This window comes from Anticarsia gemmatalis, chromosome 25 (assembly GCF_050436995.1).
Source record: "Anticarsia gemmatalis isolate Benzon Research Colony breed Stoneville strain chromosome 25, ilAntGemm2 primary, whole genome shotgun sequence".
Classification (NCBI taxonomy): domain Eukaryota; kingdom Metazoa; phylum Arthropoda; class Insecta; order Lepidoptera; family Erebidae; genus Anticarsia; species Anticarsia gemmatalis.
The window spans coordinates 8522729-8541241 of record NC_134769.1 but is presented as its reverse complement, the minus strand read 5'-3'; the positions used below and the strand labels follow the sequence as shown (position 1 = coordinate 8541241).

General features: G+C 39.8%; 1 protein-coding gene across 1 annotated transcript; it reads left to right on the top strand.

The window, feature by feature from the left end:
• Positions 1–588: 588 nt before the first annotated feature.
• On the top strand, positions 589–17313 carry LOC142983933 (macrophage mannose receptor 1-like). Its single transcript, XM_076131145.1, has 24 exons — positions 589–684; positions 2016–2120; positions 2198–2338; positions 2585–2845; positions 3431–3658; positions 3907–4140; positions 4453–4680; positions 5221–5463; positions 5572–5799; positions 6720–6995; positions 7109–7336; positions 7412–7687; positions 8280–8507; positions 8883–9158; positions 9519–9746; positions 10051–10326; positions 11325–11561; positions 11892–12191; positions 12644–12871; positions 13609–13905; positions 14463–14690; positions 15158–15376; positions 16012–16239; positions 16755–17313. The coding sequence occupies exons 1-24, from the start codon at positions 627–629 to the stop codon at positions 16952–16954; spliced, it is 5451 nt and encodes a 1816-aa protein (XP_075987260.1). The 5' UTR covers positions 589–626; the 3' UTR covers positions 16955–17313.
• Positions 17314–18513: the final 1200 nt, after the last annotated feature.

Genomic DNA, 18513 nt, shown 5'->3' with positions numbered 1-18513 from the left:
GCCAGTTGTGCTCACCGTTCGGTAAACGATCTGTGGGTTAAACAAACGTTGGCGCGGTCATTCTATAGATGGGTGACCGCATAGTGGTATTTGAACTGGGCGTCTCCGTGCTTCGGAGGGCACGTAAAAAGTCGGTTCCGGTCGCTGTCAATTATGATAACAGTCGTTAAGCCACGTCAAAAGCTTTTCGGGCGGCTTGTACAACTTTGACACTAGGTTGACCACCAACCATACGATGAGAGAGAGAGAGAGTGAGAGAGAGAGAGAGAGAGAGAGAAGTGTAGTATTAGTGTCCAAGTGTGTTCACAACATATTGTAGTAAATAAATAGAGGCTGCCTGACTCTATTTCATCACTCTCATAGAACGGTTGGACGGCTAAACTGACACGACCAGTGAGGTCAGGACTTAGACGGCTTTACGTGCTCTCTGAGGAACGGATAAAAACACCAGTATTTACATCAAAACTACGACCGAGGATGCAATTGGGAATTTACCCTGATAAATATAATTATATGTTTTTGATAACAAAGTTCAAAGTTGTAAGTTAATCAGTACATATGGAAGTATATAACACAGTAAATAATGCTGGAGAGACTGTTAGTTGTGTACATCGTCGCGAGACACGATGGTCGTCAATATGCTGACGATCAGTGTTTGTGTTCTCGTGCTATTCGTCACCAGTGGTAAGTGTCCTTTTATATTAGTACTAGCTGACCCGCGCAACTTCGCTTGCGTCACATAAGAGAATCGTAATTTTCCCCGTTTTTGTAACATTTTTCACTGGTACTCTGCTCTTATTAGTCGTAGCGTGATGATATATAGCCTATAGCTTTCCTCGATCAATGGGCTATCTAACACTGAAAGAATTTTTCAAATCGGACCAGTAGTTCCTGAGATTAGCGCGCTCAAACAAACAAACAATCAATCAAACAAACAAACTTCAGCTTTATAATATTAGTATAGATTAGCTTTTGCCTGCGACTTCGTCTGGTTTGTGACTTAGGACAGAATTTTCATACAAACTTTCATCCCCTATTTTTCCCCCTTTGGGGTAGAATTGATCTAAATCCTTTCTTAAGACATGTCTACGTCATAACATCCACCTGCGTGCCCAATTTCAACCCGTTCCGTCCAATGGTTCGGGCTGTGAATTGATAGATCACTATGTCAGTCAGTCACCTTTGAGTTGTATATGTTACTGTAAAAGCCCGAACGGTGGTAAATCCTAAGATTTTCCGGTATAACCTAAGATTTACCAACTCGCAATGGTAAAAGTCCGAACAATTCTTTTATTTCGAACTTTTACCTATATTCACTTGATGATATCGATATGTCGCCGGAGCCCCGCTTCGCGGGGCTCCTCCTTCTGGGTGGTTAAAATAAAATAACCACGAAGGCTAAGGTGGGAGCTTCGCTTCGCTCGCTCCCACCTTAGCCTTCTAACCTAACCTACCCATGTCGCTATGCCCAAAACTCCTACTTTATAACTATGTCACAGTATATAATTATACCATGAAATAGTTATAAACATAGTTATGAAGAAGGATTTTTTTATATATCGTAACATCGTTTTTAAACTCTGGCTTGTTCGGACTTTTACCATTGAGAGTTGGTAAATCTTAGGTTTTACTGGAAAATCTTAGGATTTACCACAGTTCGGGCTTTTACAGTAACATATATATTTAGATTATTATAATACGTTGGCCGAAAAACCGCCGGCGTGATGATCTGCGAGCTCATCATGTATTTCAGTTGACAACTAGTGTACTTCAAATTGATGGTCACTATTCAGTACATTGCTGCTTTGTACCGTGTTAATCACAATTAATAATCTAAGTGAGTCAAACTATGTATGTACTTACAATAAAGTGGCTTTCAAATTTTAAAAGCTGTCAATTGAGATACGTCATGCCTAAAATTATTTTTATTGCCTGGTCGAAGGTTATATAACCTTTTTATTATGTATTTTACACAGTTGTAAGTTATTTTTCAACATCTTTGTTTTGTTATATAGATGTGCAAGGCAGATATGTGTTCGAGTCTACCATACGTGGTTCAATTGAAACAAACAAAATCATCTCATCGTTCGAAGATGCGGCTTCTCAATGTAAAACTGAAGGTAAAAACAATGTCATTTATTATTAAACCATTTGACGATTTTATACAGACCAACTGACCATTATTTGTGTGTTACAGGTGCAGTGCTAGCGGCTCCAGTTAACGATCAAATTCGAAACAAGATGATAGCACTCATCGGTGTTAATAATCACTCAACGCCTTACTTCATTAACGCAAAGCTCAAACATTCTCACAATCCAGAATTCGTGTCTTCAGAAGGTTAGTATATCACTGTGTCTGTGTTGATGATAATGACATCTTAAGGGCTCCTACACACAGTGCCGGGATGACCGCTGGATGTATCGGTTATGCGGCTTCCCACCGTCACTTGTTCTTAGCATTTGAGCGGTAGTGCCGGGTATTGACAGCTCTGCACGGCTGGTGCCGCCGACATGTGTGTAGTAGCCATAAGGTGTCAACTCACGTAACTGAGTCGTTCTACTTACTAGTATTGTTACGTTTCAGGTGTTTCACTAGACGACATGAGTGTGAGTGACATGATCGAGGAGTTAGATCCTCGTGATGGTGAGTGTTTGGCCATGGACAGTCGTACCATACGAGTGGTGTCGTGTTCTGCGCCGCTGCCGTACATGTGCTACAAGGAGAACGATATCACGACTCCTGTCGGAGTAGCTGTCGCCGGGACCACTGAGACAGAACGAGTAAACATCCAAACTACTACGCTTTCTTCTAGAGTGGAAATAGATTGTGGCACAACTGATGCAGGTAAATGGACGGATATATACTATTTAAATAACAATTTAACATGTAAAATGAAAAAAGAATAAAATGAATCTATACTAATATAATAAAGCTGAAGAGTTTGTTTGTTTGTTTGTTTGTTTGAACGCGCTAATCTCAGGAACTACTGGTCCGATTTGAAAAATTCTTTCAGTGTTAGATAGCCCATTTATCGAGGAAGGCTATAGGGTATATAACATCACGCTACATTCATTAGGAGCGGAGTAGCAGCGAAAAATGTTACAAAAACGGGGAAAATTTTGACCCATTCTCTTAGGTTACGCAAGCGAAGCTGCGCGGGTCAGCTAGTTAAATATAAATATCATTAAAATAAGGTATCTTAAAGAGAGAATGAGCAATGCTTATTCTTTGCCCTAAGTAAAGCATTCCGGTCACGTGTCGCGCTGATTATTCGGCTTGATTATTCTCCTGCCTGATTCAGATAATTAACATATTACAGTTCTACATTAAATCATAGGTTTCTTTGACAACGTTAGTAGGTAGTACAGAGAAATATAAACAACGAGAAAATTGTCAAGTCAAAGACGTATAAATTTATTTTTCCCACAGGATACAAGTTCGAAGAATCTACGGGCAGCTGTTATAAGCTTCATTCTCAGACCGAGTCTTGGTATACAGCAAGCTCAATATGTACAGCTGAAGGTGGTTACCTGGTCATCCTCAATGATGAGAACGAAGCGAGAGTTATACGCAACAAGTTCTTCCCTAAGAATGGACATTCTGCATACATAGGACTTCGAGATTATAATGACAATGACATGTGGACGAGTGTTCATGGTAAGAATGTCTATTATGTACGTTTGACTACCTTTTGATTTTAGGTTGCCTGTGGTCGATTTTCTTAACTGCAGTTTTTTATTCGCTCAAATAACCCAAAGTCGATGGAATTCGATCGAAACGTCGGGTGAACAAATTACGTATTTTAACCTTTAATTTTCAATCGCGTTTAAGACCCGTTACTTTATAATATTATGTGTACAAGTCGCGAGAGTTTAAAATTAATCAGATCAATATTAACGTTACAGGTGATGATATAAGCAGACTGTTCAACCAGTGGCACGAGGGTCACGACCCAAACACCGACCTGAACTGCGGGGCACTAGACAGCACGGGCAAGTTGAACGACTACAGATGTACCACGGAGTGGTGGTTTGTGTGTGAGAAGGATACTCCTCATGGAAAACCCACTCCTACCACAGAAGGAACCGTCAGGACTACTACAGAACAAGAGATGGGAGTTTGCGGCACATCTGATCCAGGTAAATATAATTTATTCGTAATCAATTACTGGAAAAAAAGGAAATTTGTTGGGTGTATTGATTTATAATTAATTGATGGCCTTGATTTATTATTACCTAGCTTTAACCCGCGACTTCGTCCGCCACGTGAATTTTCCCATGGGAGTGCGTCATTTTCCCAGGGTAAAAAGTGACCTTTCTCGGGTATCAAAATATCTCCATACCAAATTTCATGCAAATTGGTTCAGTTTAGGCATGATTGAGTAACAGACAGACCGACAGAGTTTGTTTCGCATTTATAATATTAAGTATAAAGTATGGATTGTTTCACAGAATACAGGCTTATACAATCCACGGGCAGTTGTTACAAATTTCATCCCGAAAAACAAACTTGGGACGATGCGAACTCAATATGTACAGCTGAAGGTGGTTACCTGGCCATCCTCAATGATGAGAACGAAGCGAGAGTTATGCGTTCATCAATCATCCCTGAGAATATATACAATACACACATAGGACTTCGAGATTATAACGACAATGACATTTGGACGAGTGTTCATGGTAAGGCTGTAAGGCTGTCTATCCTTTAACGCAAAGCGAGGCTGCGATACAGAGAAAAGGAAAGATACTAACCAATAGGAGTGCAAATCTCCGCTACTTTTTAGTGATTCAATACCGTCGGTGGTTTTAATTTCAATTCAAAATTTTCGCACGTTTTAAAAATTTGGCTCTCAACAGACTGACGGTCCACATACTATACTATTATTATTACCCTGCAAGGGTCCGATTGTATTTCTTTCCTTTTTTATATATGGACCCTAAAAAATTATGTATATAAAGTTTTTTTGTCCAATGTGAATGCAATAGCACCCAAGAACGTTTGCCTTCATTACAAGAGGTCGTCGTTTCAAAACCAAAATAACGCACAAATGATTTTTTCACAAATGTATTTCTGCATTTCTCTCGTTATTTGTTTTAACGGTGAATAAAAACGTCTTGAATTAATGTGATAGAGTCCTTTTAAACAGTGTGGGTTAGTATGTACTAGGGTGAAAATGAAAACTGTATTTCCTTCAATCATGAAATATTTTGACGTCGTAGGTGATGATATAAACAGTCTGTACAACGTGTGGCACGAGGGTCACGACCCACATACTGACTTGAATTGCGCTACGATAAACAGTTTAAGCGAGTTGGACGACTACAGATGTGAAAATACATGGTCGTTTGTATGTGAGAAGAACCCCCGGACACGAGACATTATGGAGCCAGTCCCTGCAGCAAAAACAGTAATCCAAACCGCTACAGAACCAGAAATAATAGATTGTGGCACAACTGATACAGGTAAATAGAAAGTCCGTGATACATTTGCATGGATATATATAATTAATTATAGCAAAAGGTAACGGTGATTCGTCAGATGCAAATAATGATTAATTATTTATTTCACAGAATACAAGCTTGTACAAACTACAGGCAGTTGTTACAAAAAACATGCTGACAAAAGAACCTGGGACGAAGCAAACTCAGTATGTACTACTGAAGGTGGTTACCTGGTCATCATCAATGATGAGAACGAGGCTAGAATGATACGCGACAGGTTCATCTCTGAGGAAGGATACGCTATATACATAGGACTTCGAGATTATAACGACAATGACACTTGGACGAGTGTTCATGGTAAGAAAGAGAAGAAACTTTTGGCAGTTTTTTCTAGAACTTCTAAAGTATGGACTTATATTCGATACGAGATGCAGCGATAAGTATTTCCTTCAGTGCAATTAAATATGCCGAGAAGCTAGTTACAGCGACCGATCGCTGCGTTTTAGCAACTACCAACTTCATTGAGTTGGCAGAGCAGTCGCAGCAATGTGCGCGACTGAAAGTGTCCGTCACCGAAACGCGAAGCAGTATCAATACTAATGCTAAATCGCCAATTGCTGATGCCAAAGGTAGTTAGTCTGCATGTATATTTGGCAAGTCGCAGTCGCTCGCAGTAACTTCGAGTAATTTTTTTCGGTCTCTCCCACTAGTCCCGTTGAGTTGTCCGGTGACTAGATACGTAGCACTAAATTGTCTCAGTTGTCCTGTGGTAGGATAAGTGCCACTATTTTGGCTGCTGTTGTCCTGTTGCAAAAAGTGATGAGACTAATGGGACTGTCGGAAGGGTCATTCCCAGTAGTCTCATTGAGTAGTTATGCTACAAAATATACTTAGTACAATGCCCATGGCAGAGCGCTGCTATTTTTTGTGCCATAAGTCCTATTGCGGCAACACCATGGGACTAGTGAATAAAACATAATACGTCTGTTGCTAAACTGTTGCCGAGTGGTACTTCCTCGGTATAAAAAAAAGAACTGAAACTTAACTAGCAGCTGAACTAAAATCAAACGTTCTTCTAGCGAGTTACCTACTTTCTATGACTCTCCATCAGTTATTTGGTTTTTTACTACGAGACTTCTGTCACCAAACAGTGCCACTGGTTCTGCCACGAGACGACTGGGTCAAAATAGTGCCAGTTGTCAGGTCACGGGACAACGCAACGGGACTAGTGGGATTAAGGCATTTTTTTTAAATAATTGAATTATTTGGCGTTGTAGGTGATGATATAAGCAGTCTGCACCATGAATGGCACGATGGTCACGCTTTAAGCACCCACTTGAACTGCGCTACGTTAAACATTGATGCCAAGTTAGATGACTACAGATGTGAAAACACATGGTCGTTTGTATGTGAGAAGAACCCCCGGACACGAGATATTATGGAGCCAGTACCTGCCGCAGGATCTTCGATCATTACCGACGCTTCTACCACAGAAACAGTCGCCCAGTCCACCACAGAACAAGAGATAACAGATTGTGGCACAACTGATACAGGTAAATATAATTTCCAAAATACATTTTTTCATAGAGAGATATAAATATAACAAAAAGAAAGAGTAATTCGTCAGGTGCGATTAATGATTAATTAGTTATTTATTATTTCACAGAATACAAGCTTGTACAATCTACAGGCAGTTGTTACAAAACACATGCTGAGACAAGAACCTGGGACGAAGCGAACTCAGTATGTACAGCTGAAGGTGGTTACCTGGTCATCATCAATGATGAGAACGAAGCTAGAATTATACGCGACAGGTTCATCTCTGAGGAAGGATACGCTACATACATAGGACTTCGAGATTATAACGACAATGACACTTGGACGAGTGTTCATGGTAAGAATGAGAAGAAACTTTTGATAATATTATATTTGCTATTTGCTTCAATAATTAAAAATTTGGACATTACAGGTGATGATATAAACAGTCTGTACAACGTGTGGTACGATATTCACGCTTCAAGCAACCACTGGAATTGCGCTACGTTAAACATTGAAAGCAAGTTGGACGACTACAGATGTGAAAATACATTGTCGTTTGTATGTGAGAAGAACCCCCGGACACGAGATATTATGGAGCCAGTACCTGCAGCAGGATCTTCGATCATTACCGACGCTTCTACCACAGAAGCAATCCCCCAGTCCACCACAGAACAAGAGATAGTAGATTGTGGCACAACTGATACAGGTAAATATACCTGTTATATTCATTTAATTTTCTTATATAAAAATATAACGATCAATTTGACTCACAGTTATTGTAAAATTATTTTAAAAACACGGGAATAGTTTTTAAGTAGTGAAAAAAAAACAGTTGTGAGCGGAGCGCCGCAGTTCAGTTAGTTAGTTAGTAGTAGACATTAAGTTTCTGCAGGGGTAGATACAATAATAACAAAAAGAAACGGTGCTTTGCGAGATTTGTCAGTAATTATTAATTAAAAAAAATAAATAAAATAAGTTTAACCCATTACTGTCCCACTGCTGGGCAAGGGTCTCCTCCCGTAATAAGCGAGGGGTTAGGCCTTGAGTCCACCACGCTGGCCAAGTGCGGGTTGGGGACTTAGCATGCTCTCAATAAATGTATTAAACAAATTTTAGGCATGCAAGGTTTCCTCACGATGTTTTCCTTCACCGTTGGAGCATGTGACAATTATTTCTAATACACACATAACTTCGAAAAGTCATTGTTGTGTTGCCTTGGGTTCGAACCTGCGACCACTAGCGTGGGAGGTGTCAAATTATACCACTCGGCTAATTATTATTTATTTATTGTTTCACAGAATACAAGCTTGTACAATCTACGGGCAGTTGTTACAAACATTATGCTCAAAGAAGAACGTGGGACGAAGCGAACATAATGTGTACAGCTGAAGGAGGTTACCTGGTCATCCTCAATGATGAGCACGAAGCGAGAGTTATAACTGAGGGATTCTACTCTGAGGATAGACTCCCTGTATACATAGGCCTTCGAGATTTTAACGACAATGACACTTGGACGAGTGTTCATGGTAAGGATAAGAAGAAACTTTTCATAGGAGTTTTGGTGAATGGACCTATGTCCAAAGCGAGATGGAGTTCATACCTATACTAATATTATAAAGCTGAAGAGTTTGTTTGTTTGATTGTTTGTTTGTTTGTTTGTTTGTTTGAACGCGCTAATCTCAGGAACTACTGGTCCGATTTGAAAAATTCTTTCAGTGTTAGATAGTCTGATTATCGACAAAGGCTATAGGCTATATAACATCACGCTACGTCCATTAGGAGCGGAGTAGCAACGAAAAATGATACAAAAACGGGGAAAAATATGACCCATTCTCTCTTTAGTGACGCAAGCGAAGTTGCGCGGGTCAGCTAGTCAATAATAAAATATTTTGACGTTGTAGGTGATGATATAAACAGTGTGTACAACGTCTGGCACCAGGGTCACGACCCACAGTCTGGCATGAACTGCGGTGCCTTGAACTATCGTGCCAAGTTGGACGACTACAGATGTTACGATAGATGGTCGTTTGTATGTGAGAAGAACCCCCGGACACGAAGTATAATAGACTCAGACCCTGCAGCAGGACCTTCGATCATTACTGACGCTTCTACCACAGAAACAGTCGTCCAGTCCACCACAGAACAAGAGATAGTAGATTGTGACACAACTGATACAGGTAAATAAAAATGATATTTTTATTACAAAATGTGTTGCTAAGCTCGACACTCTAGAACAGTGGTTCCCAACCAGTGGTCCGTGGAAGTCAAAATATGATTATTACGCTTTATTTTTAATGCACTTGCATAGTGGCCCTTGCTAACAAGAATACTATAAAAGTGGTCCCGGACTAAGAAAATGTTGGGAACCTCTGCTCTAAAACGATTCAACCCATTCCATTTATCGTTTTTGTAAATATTCGTCAAAATAATGTTAAAGGTTTTTATAAAGAGAAATAACAAAAAAATGCAATTAAAATTTTTGTGCTGTGACCATTTTTAATATGATTAATTATATTATATTATTGATTGTTTCACAGAGTACAAGTTTGTACAATCTACGGGTAGTTGTTACAAAACACATACTGAGAAAAAAACCTGGGACTTAGCGGACTCAATATGTACTGCTGAAGGTGGTTACCTGGTCATCATCAATGATGAGCATGAAGCGAGAATTATAAGCGAGAGGTTCATCCCTGAGGACAGATTCCCTGTATACATAGGAATTCGAGATTTCAACGACAATGACATTTGGACGAGTGTTCATGGTAAGAATAAATAGAGGTTGCTCGAGTTATTAAAAGATAACCTTTGGCTCGTAGCTAGTAATTCGATGTTTATTCCAAGTATCTTTTCTACAATCTATACTAACGTTATAAAATTGTAGAGTTTGTTTGTTTGTACGCGCTCATCTCAGGAACTACTGGTGCGAATTGAAAAATAGTCCAATAGGAGCAGAGCACCAGTTAAAAAATGTTCCAAAAACGGGGAAAATTATGACCTATTCTATCTTTTGTGACGCAAGCGAAGCAGCGCGAGTCAGCTTGTAGATACAATATTTTATCTTTGTAGGTGATGATTTAAACAGTCTGCACAACGTGTGGCACGATGGCCACGACCCACACTCTGATATGAACTGCGGCACCTTAAACTATAATGCCAAGTTGGACGACTACAGATGTCACAATAAATGGTCGTTTGTATGTGAGAAGAACCCCCGGACACGAGATATTATGGAGCCAGTACCTGCAGCAGGATCTTCGATCATTACCGACGCTTCTACCACAGAAGCAGTCGCCCAGACTACCTCAGAACAGGGAACAGTTGACTGTGGAAAACCTGATACAGGTAAATGGATTATCTATACTAATCTATACTAATATTATAAAGCTGAAGAGTTTGTTTGTTTGAACGCGCTAATCTCAGGAACTAATTATCCGATTTGGAAAATTCTTTCAGTGTTAGATAGCCTATTTATTGAGGAAGGCTATAGGCTGTATATCATGACGCTACGACCAATAGGAGCGGAGTAGAAACGAGAAATGTTACAAATACGGGGAAAACTATGGCGCATTCTCTCTTATGTGACGCAATCGACGTTGCGTGGGTCAGCTAGTTTTGTGATATACGATAAAATACTTCTAGCTTATTCTAGTCAAATTAAATGATGCCATGGATAAGGTGAAGATTGGAAGGAAGGCGTACAACTAGATGGTCGGATGACATCGTGAAATGGGTAGAACTGCAATGGATGAGACAAGCGTAGGATCATAATGGCGTACTGAGGTGGAGGACTATAGACAATAGCTGGTAGAAGTGGGCTGAATAGAAGAATAGACCAATGTAAAATTTAATCTTAATATAGTAGCTTTTACCCACGACTTCGTCCGCCCCGTCTGAATTTTCCCATGAGAATGCGTCATTTTCTCGGGGTAAAAAGTAGCCTAAGTTCTTTCTTGGGTATCAAAATATCTCCATACCAAATTTCATGCAAATTGGTTCAGTAGTTCAGGCGTGATTGAGTAACAGGCAGGCAGAGTTACTTTCGCATTAAAAATATTAGTATAGATAAATCAAAGGTAACTGACATAGTGATCAATCAACGCACAGCCCAAACTACTGGACGGATCGGGCTGAATTTTGGCATGCAGGTAGATGTTATGACATTGGCATCAGTTAAGAAAGGATTTTGGTAAATTCTACTCCTAAGGGGGTAAAAAAAGGGATGAAAGTTAGGGTAAAAATTCAAACAAATCAATCAATCCTAAGTCAAACAAACAGTACAAAGTTAGTAAGATATAATTTTTTCAGCCGCAAATAACTATTAACTGCTCGTTGTTTCAAAGGGTACGAGTTAGTAGAATCTACGGGCAGTTGTTACAAACTCCATCCTGAGGAGATGACTTGGGACGCTGCGACGTCGATATGTTACGCTGAAGGTGGTTACCCGGCCATCATCAATGATGAAAACGAAGCGAGAATTATATTCGACAGATATAGTCCTCGCTTCGCCGAAGATCCATTCAATGTGCACATAGGAATTCGAGATATTTTCGAAGATGATATTTGGATGAGTGTTCATGGTAAGATTTTCTTCTAAGCAGATTTTATCAGTACTTGTAGGTAGACTGATATTTTATGGACTTCTGGAGTAAAGTGGGGGATTCAGATTCTAGAAATTGAGAAATTTTGTAAAAATAAACCTTTTTAAAGAAGTAATTTATTTATAAATCCGAAGTCTTCAATTCGCAGTTAAAAAAAATACTTTTCTTTCTTTCTTTCTTCTTCAGTTGACCAGCGTTGTATGCTCAAGATTTTCCTTTCCATTATGGAAGAGACCCGTTTCTGGCGTGTTAAATATTTAAATCATCTTTAATTCTTTACTTCAGTAAATAATGATGTTAACTTTGCAGGGGATGTTATGAACAGTCTGTACAACGTGTGGCACGATGATCACAGACGACATTCACTCAAGAACTGCGGTACTTTAGACAGGTTTGGAAAATTGAAGGACGTCCATTGTTCCACAAGATTGTCATTTATATGTGAGAAGGATATGCGGAGACGAAATATAACGGAGACAGTACCTGCGCCGGTGAGTCCTGAAAATAGTGCTACAGTTGGAGCTTCAATTACCGATGCTTCTACCACAGAAACAGTCCAGACTACTGTGATGGGACAAGAGATAAGAGATTGTGACACGGAGGAAACAGGTAAATAAACATATTTATTTATACACGGATACTAGAGGTAGGTAAGTCGACTCAAATCCGTTGGCAAGTTATAAGTATTATACATCTTTGAAATCTTATTTTGGGAATAATTTCCTAAACCAAACCTGTCTTCTAATAAATCAGAAATTATGCACATTATATATTCCAAACAGATTTCTGGCTAACTGGGCCAGTAACTCTTAACTAACTTAGCTAAAATGACAAAATTGCTATCTATTTACCTATTCAGCTCACTTTTCCCCACTGTTGAGTATATGCCTGACCCTCAGTACACCATTTTATACGATCCGGCGTTTGTTTGTTCTCTCAGTCCTCTACATTGTACGATGGTGTCTGACAATCTAGTTGTAAGCCTTCCTTGTGATCTTCGAAATTTAGTAATTAGTCATTTATTGGATGCGAGTCAATATTATCTTCTCGGTTTTGAACAGGGTACGAGCTGGTAGAATCTACTGGCAGTTGTTACAAACAACATCCTGAAGACAGGACTTGGGACGAAGCGAATGAAATATGTACTGAAGAAGGTGGTTACCTGGTCATCCTCAATGATGAGAACGAAGCGAGAATTGTACGCAACAGGTTCTTCCTTGAGGAGGAATACGCTGTTCACATAGGACTTCGAGATTATTATGACAACGAGACTTGGACGAGTGTTCATGGTAAGAATGAGATACTGTTAACTAGCTTTTGACAGTGGTCTGTAGATCAGTGAGTCTCATTCTGGTCCGCGGACATATATTTTTGTTTTTTACCCATTTTTGTCCCACTGCAGGGCAAGGGTCTCCTCCCAAACGAGGGGTAGGAGTTAGGCCTTGAGTCCACCACGCTGGCCAATTGCGGGTTGGGGACTTTGCATGCCCTCAATTAATAATAAATAATAAATCATTTTATTTTCAAGCTTCAATGGCTCTTAGATATATACCTTACAAACTAACATAATAATATATATTAAGTATATCATCACTATGTAAATTAATGTATTGAACAAATTTTTAGGCATGCAAGGTCTCCTCACGATGTTTTCCTTCACCGTTAGAGCAAGTGATAATTATTACTAATACACGCATAGCTTCGAAAAGTCATTGGTGTGTTGCCTCGGATTCGAACCTGTGACCACTTACATATACAAGGTTATTTTTAAAACAACTAAATCCTCGCAGGACTAGATAGCTGATGCTATCTATCCAGTCCTGCGAGGATTTTTAAACATATGGGATAAGCAACAACTTTCGTTCTTAAGGAAATCCAAATACTTAAACCCGAACTTGAACAGCGTGGTGGACTCAAGATCTAATCTAACCGTCATTTAACGCTGGTACTTTATGTACTTCGGTGCACTGATAGGTTATGTACCTTAGGTGTATTGACTCTAGTATTTAATATATTAACATTGTAGGTGATGATATCAACAGTCTATACAACGTGTGGCATGAGAGGCACAACTTAGACACTGAATTCAACTGCGGCACATTAGCCCATGATGGCAAGTTGGACGAATTCAAATGTGATATAAATTGGTCGTTTGTGTGTGAGAAGAAACCTCAAACACGTGATATTTCGGAGCCAGTACCTACACCAGCGAGTACTGAGTATACTACAGTTGGAGCTTCAATTACTGCCATTTCTACTACAGAAACAGTCGTCCAGACCACTACAGAACAAGTGATAAGAGATTGTAACACAGAGGAAACAGGTAAAAAAACGATTACTCAATTTTATGTCTTCTTCTTGTCGTATGTGTGTCAACCTAGTGTCAAATTTGTTCAAGCCGCCCAAAGTCCTTTGACGTAGCTTAACGATTGTTATCTTAATAGACAACCACTGGGACCGACTTTTAGATACCCTTCGAAGCACGGAGATGCCCAGTTTAAATACAAATATGCGGACCCATCTATGGAATGACCGCGCCAAGCTTTGCTTGACCCACATTTAATTTACCGACTGGTGAGCGCAACTGGCTATGTATATAAAAGTAAAAAGCCAAATGTGGTGCTAAGCGTAAAACTCAAGACTAATTCAATTATTGTTTTTGTAAAATTGGCTTTGAGACACGGGAAAGGTTTTGATGGACCGCAAAAAACAAAAAAATGGTCGAAAGTATTTGTGAACGAATCTGCGCTGGTCAGCTAGTTTATAATCAAATTTACTTATGGTATGCTATTGATAATTAATTATAGTCATCATGGAATAAGACTTTTGTGTCTTTTCGTCTTGTCGTTGTTAAAAGATCAATTACTCCTTTTTTCATAGGATACAAGTTTGAAGAATCTACGGGCAGTTGTTACAAATTTCATTCTGAGGAAAAGATTTGGGACGACGCAAACTCAGTATGTACAGCTGAAGGTGGTTACCTGGTCATCCTCAATGATGAGAACGAAGCGAGAATTATACGCAACAAGTTCTTCCCCCGTCATAAATTTGCTACATACATAGGACTTCGAGACTATCACGACAAAGACATTTGGAAGAGTGTTCATGGTAAGAATGACATCCTCACTAGGCAGCTACTTCCTCCGTGGCGCAGTGCTTTAGGTCGCCACGCCACTACCATTGCGGCGGGAGGTCGTGGGTTCGAATTCCACACGGAACAATTATTGGTGCGATCCACAAATAATTGTCTCCGGTCTGGTACTTTACTTTGTGTAATTTGGTAATTCCTAAAGCAGGAGTAGTCTTTTTAAAAGAAAAAAAATCTTCTTACAGTACTCTGTAGGTGAATTGTTATTTATATACTTCTGGAGTAAGATCACTAAATCACCTCTGACTTTTTTATGATGGACAATGTGGTGGTTTTTTATGATGGACAAACAAACACTTGGCGACTCAAGGCCTAATCCCTCCTTTTACAATTTGGGAGGAGACCCTTACCCAGCAGTGGGACAGTAATCACAGTAACAGACAGTAATTAGGATAAAAAAATCTTTATTCAATATGTTTCGTTGTAGGTGATGATATAAGCAGCTTGTATCACGTATGGCACGATAGTCACTCAACAGGTAACCACTTGAACTGCGCCGTACTGGACCACACGGGCAAACTAAATGACTTTACATGTAACACGCTATGGTCGTTTGTATGTGAGAAGAACCCTCAAAAACCCACCCCACAAACCCCAGAACCAATGAGACCTGAAGATGATACTCCATGTGGAACATTTGACCAAGGTAACTAAATTATACTTTAATCACTTTTTATTAAACTCAAAGGTTAAGAATAATTGTGAAGGTTTTGAAAGAAAATGCTTCGGATTTTATATTTAAGACTAATTTTTTCATCGTTACTCAAAAACAGTGATAGCCAGTTTAAGTTACATCCCGAGGCAACACACCAGTGACTTTTCGAAGTTATGTGTGTATTAGAAATAATGATCATTTGTTCCAAAGGTGAAGGAAAACATTGTGATGCAACCTTGAATGTCTGAGAGTTTATTAGAACAGTTCTTGAACGTACGAACGTACAAGGTCACCAAACCTGAATTTCGCCAGCGTGGTGGATTACGGGAATGGACCTTTAGCACATTAATCATTAACACACTGGGCAGTGAGAGGGACGAAACAGAGACGTGTTTTGTGCACACTTAAAAATGATTCATAACTAGCTTTCCACCCACGGCTTTCCCCCAGTGGAAGTTCACCCCCTTCGGGATGGAATTTTCAAATATCCTCTACTCGTGCTCCTGTAAACTGCCTAACGATTCTTTACACGAAAATTCATCTTTCTACGCTCAGTAGTTTCGACTGTGCGTTGTCCATCACTCAGTAAAGAAAGATTTTGATACATATTGATAATGTTTTTTCAGAATATGAACTAGACATTACTACTGGCAGTTGTTACAAGTTTCACGGTGATACCAAGAGTTGGTACGCGGCGAACGCAACTTGCTTGGCTGAAGGAGGCTACCTAGCCGTCATCAACAATGGAGACGAGGCTCAAGCTATATATAATAAGAAATATAATACACAAGGGCTCGGAGCGTTCATCGGACTTCATAAGCTGAACAGACGAATTGGTTGGATTAGCATCACTGGTAAGTTGTTAAACTTTTTTTAAGACAACTCCCGCAATAAGAATTTCTCTTGTGTTGCGGGGACTCTTGCAAACATACAAACAACTTATTTGTGGATCGCGAATTTATTGACCCATCCACCAGTTAATGAACCAACGAATTCCCGACGCACGGATAATAGCGTGGTGACAATCTTAACCACAGAGGCTGCCCTTATATACAAAGCACCCTATTACTCATGCCAAAATGATATAAACTTGATGACAGTTTTTAGGATTACCGTACCCGAAGGGTTGAAACGGAACCCTATTGCTAAGCCTCCGCTGTCTGTCTGTTCGTCTATCAGCCTGTCATCAAGGCTATAACAACAAATAATTACCTACACAAAATTTAAAAAGAAAATTATCAAGGGGTGTCTTCATACAATAAACGTGTTTTTATCGTATTTTTTTGGTATGGAATCCTTGTGTGCGACTCCCACTTGGCCGGTTTTTTTCATAACATTATGCCAATAAATCAATATCGTTTTATTACAGGTATACCATTCGCCGAGTTGTATAACGTATGGAAGCTCGGTCATGAGCCTTCCGGCCGTCTAAACTGTGCCATAATAGACGACGCTGGAAGACTAGAAGACCAGTTCTGTATAAAAAGTAGACCGTTCATATGCGAAAAAGAACCACCAAAATCTCGCATCAATTCATCTAATAATAATGCTGTAAGCAGTAATATGTAACGATATAGACATTTAGACCGTGCCCAGTACCGCGATTCTCTATAATTAGAAACATCGAGTATTGAAAGTTTGACATTTAAAATGCACTGTCAGATTAGTTCCTACGACGCCCGTTAGAGGCGCTGATCAGATTTTTATAAAAAAATCCTTGATGATTAGCCGGTTGCCGGTAGTCGATGGTAGTAGAGAAACGAGCTACAAAAGGGGTGAATTTGCAGCAAATTCGTTACCGAGATACTAGGTAACCATACATCTTCCAACGGGATTTCTTGACGAAAAAAAAAAGGCAACCATAGATCGCGCCCACAAGCTTCGCGCGAGTCCAAAACGCGCAAAGCTCTTGCTCCTTGTGCATAGAACGTTCGCGAGAAATATCCACAAAAGAATCGCGGCAAATTTGCCGCTTTTGAACAAGGTCTTAGAGATCTCAATCTCAGAAATAATAAAAGAATTATGTATTACAAAAATAGGCTAAGATAATAAAAATAATTCACTAACATTACCGAGATGTTTTATTCATATTCACTCTTTATTTTCGTATCACTTTCCTAACAAGTATTTTGAAACGCTTTGGTAGATAACTCAGAGGAATAAAAACAACAAGAGACTCAAATAATAAAATACACAAAGATTGAAGCTACCCTTCTGGGAGGGGGGAGAATAACCCAACAGTGTTGATCTTCCCCTTACTGTAACTGTGACTCTCCATGGGCCAAAGCTACTGTGGACAGTGTCGAGAACAAAATAGCCGCATGACTGCATAAAGTGATCTTCTTCTTCTTATCGTATGGTTAGTGGTCAACCTAGTGTCAAAGTTGTTCAAGCCACCCGAAGGCCTTTGACATGGCTAAACTACTGTTATCTTAATCGACAACAACCGGGACCGACTTTTTACGTGCCCTCCGAAGCACGGAGACGCCCAGTTCAAATGCCACTATGCGGTCACCCATCTATGGAATGACCGCGCCAACGGTTGCTTCACCCACAGATCGTTTACCGACCGGTGAGCGCAACTGGCTATGGGCGCTGGCTATGTTTTAAAAGAAGTAGCCAGTAGCATTCGTTTTTTTTAATCATTTACTTCCCCACTACTTTGCAAGGGTCTCCTCCCGAAAGAGGTAGAAAACCTTGAAACCACGACGCTGGCCAAGTACGGGTTGGGGACTTTGCATGCCCTCAATAAATGTATTAAACAAATTTTTAGGCATGCAAGGTTTCCTCGCGATGTTTTCCTTCACCGTTAGAGCAAATGATCATTTTTTGTAATACACATATAATTTCGAAAAGTCATTGGTGTGTTGCCTGTTCTAATCGCCAACCACTTGCGTAGGTGCCATCTTATACCACTGTGCTATCACTGCTTAATAAATAAAAAATAAACGTAACCCGTTACTGTCCCACTGCTGGGCAAGGGTCTCCTCCCGTAATGGGGGAGGGGTTAGGCCTTGAGTCCACCACGCTGGCCAAGTGCGGGTTGGGGACTTTGCATGCCCTCAATAAATGTATTAAACAAATTTTTAGGCATGCAAGGTTTCCTCGCGATGTTTTCCTTCATCGTT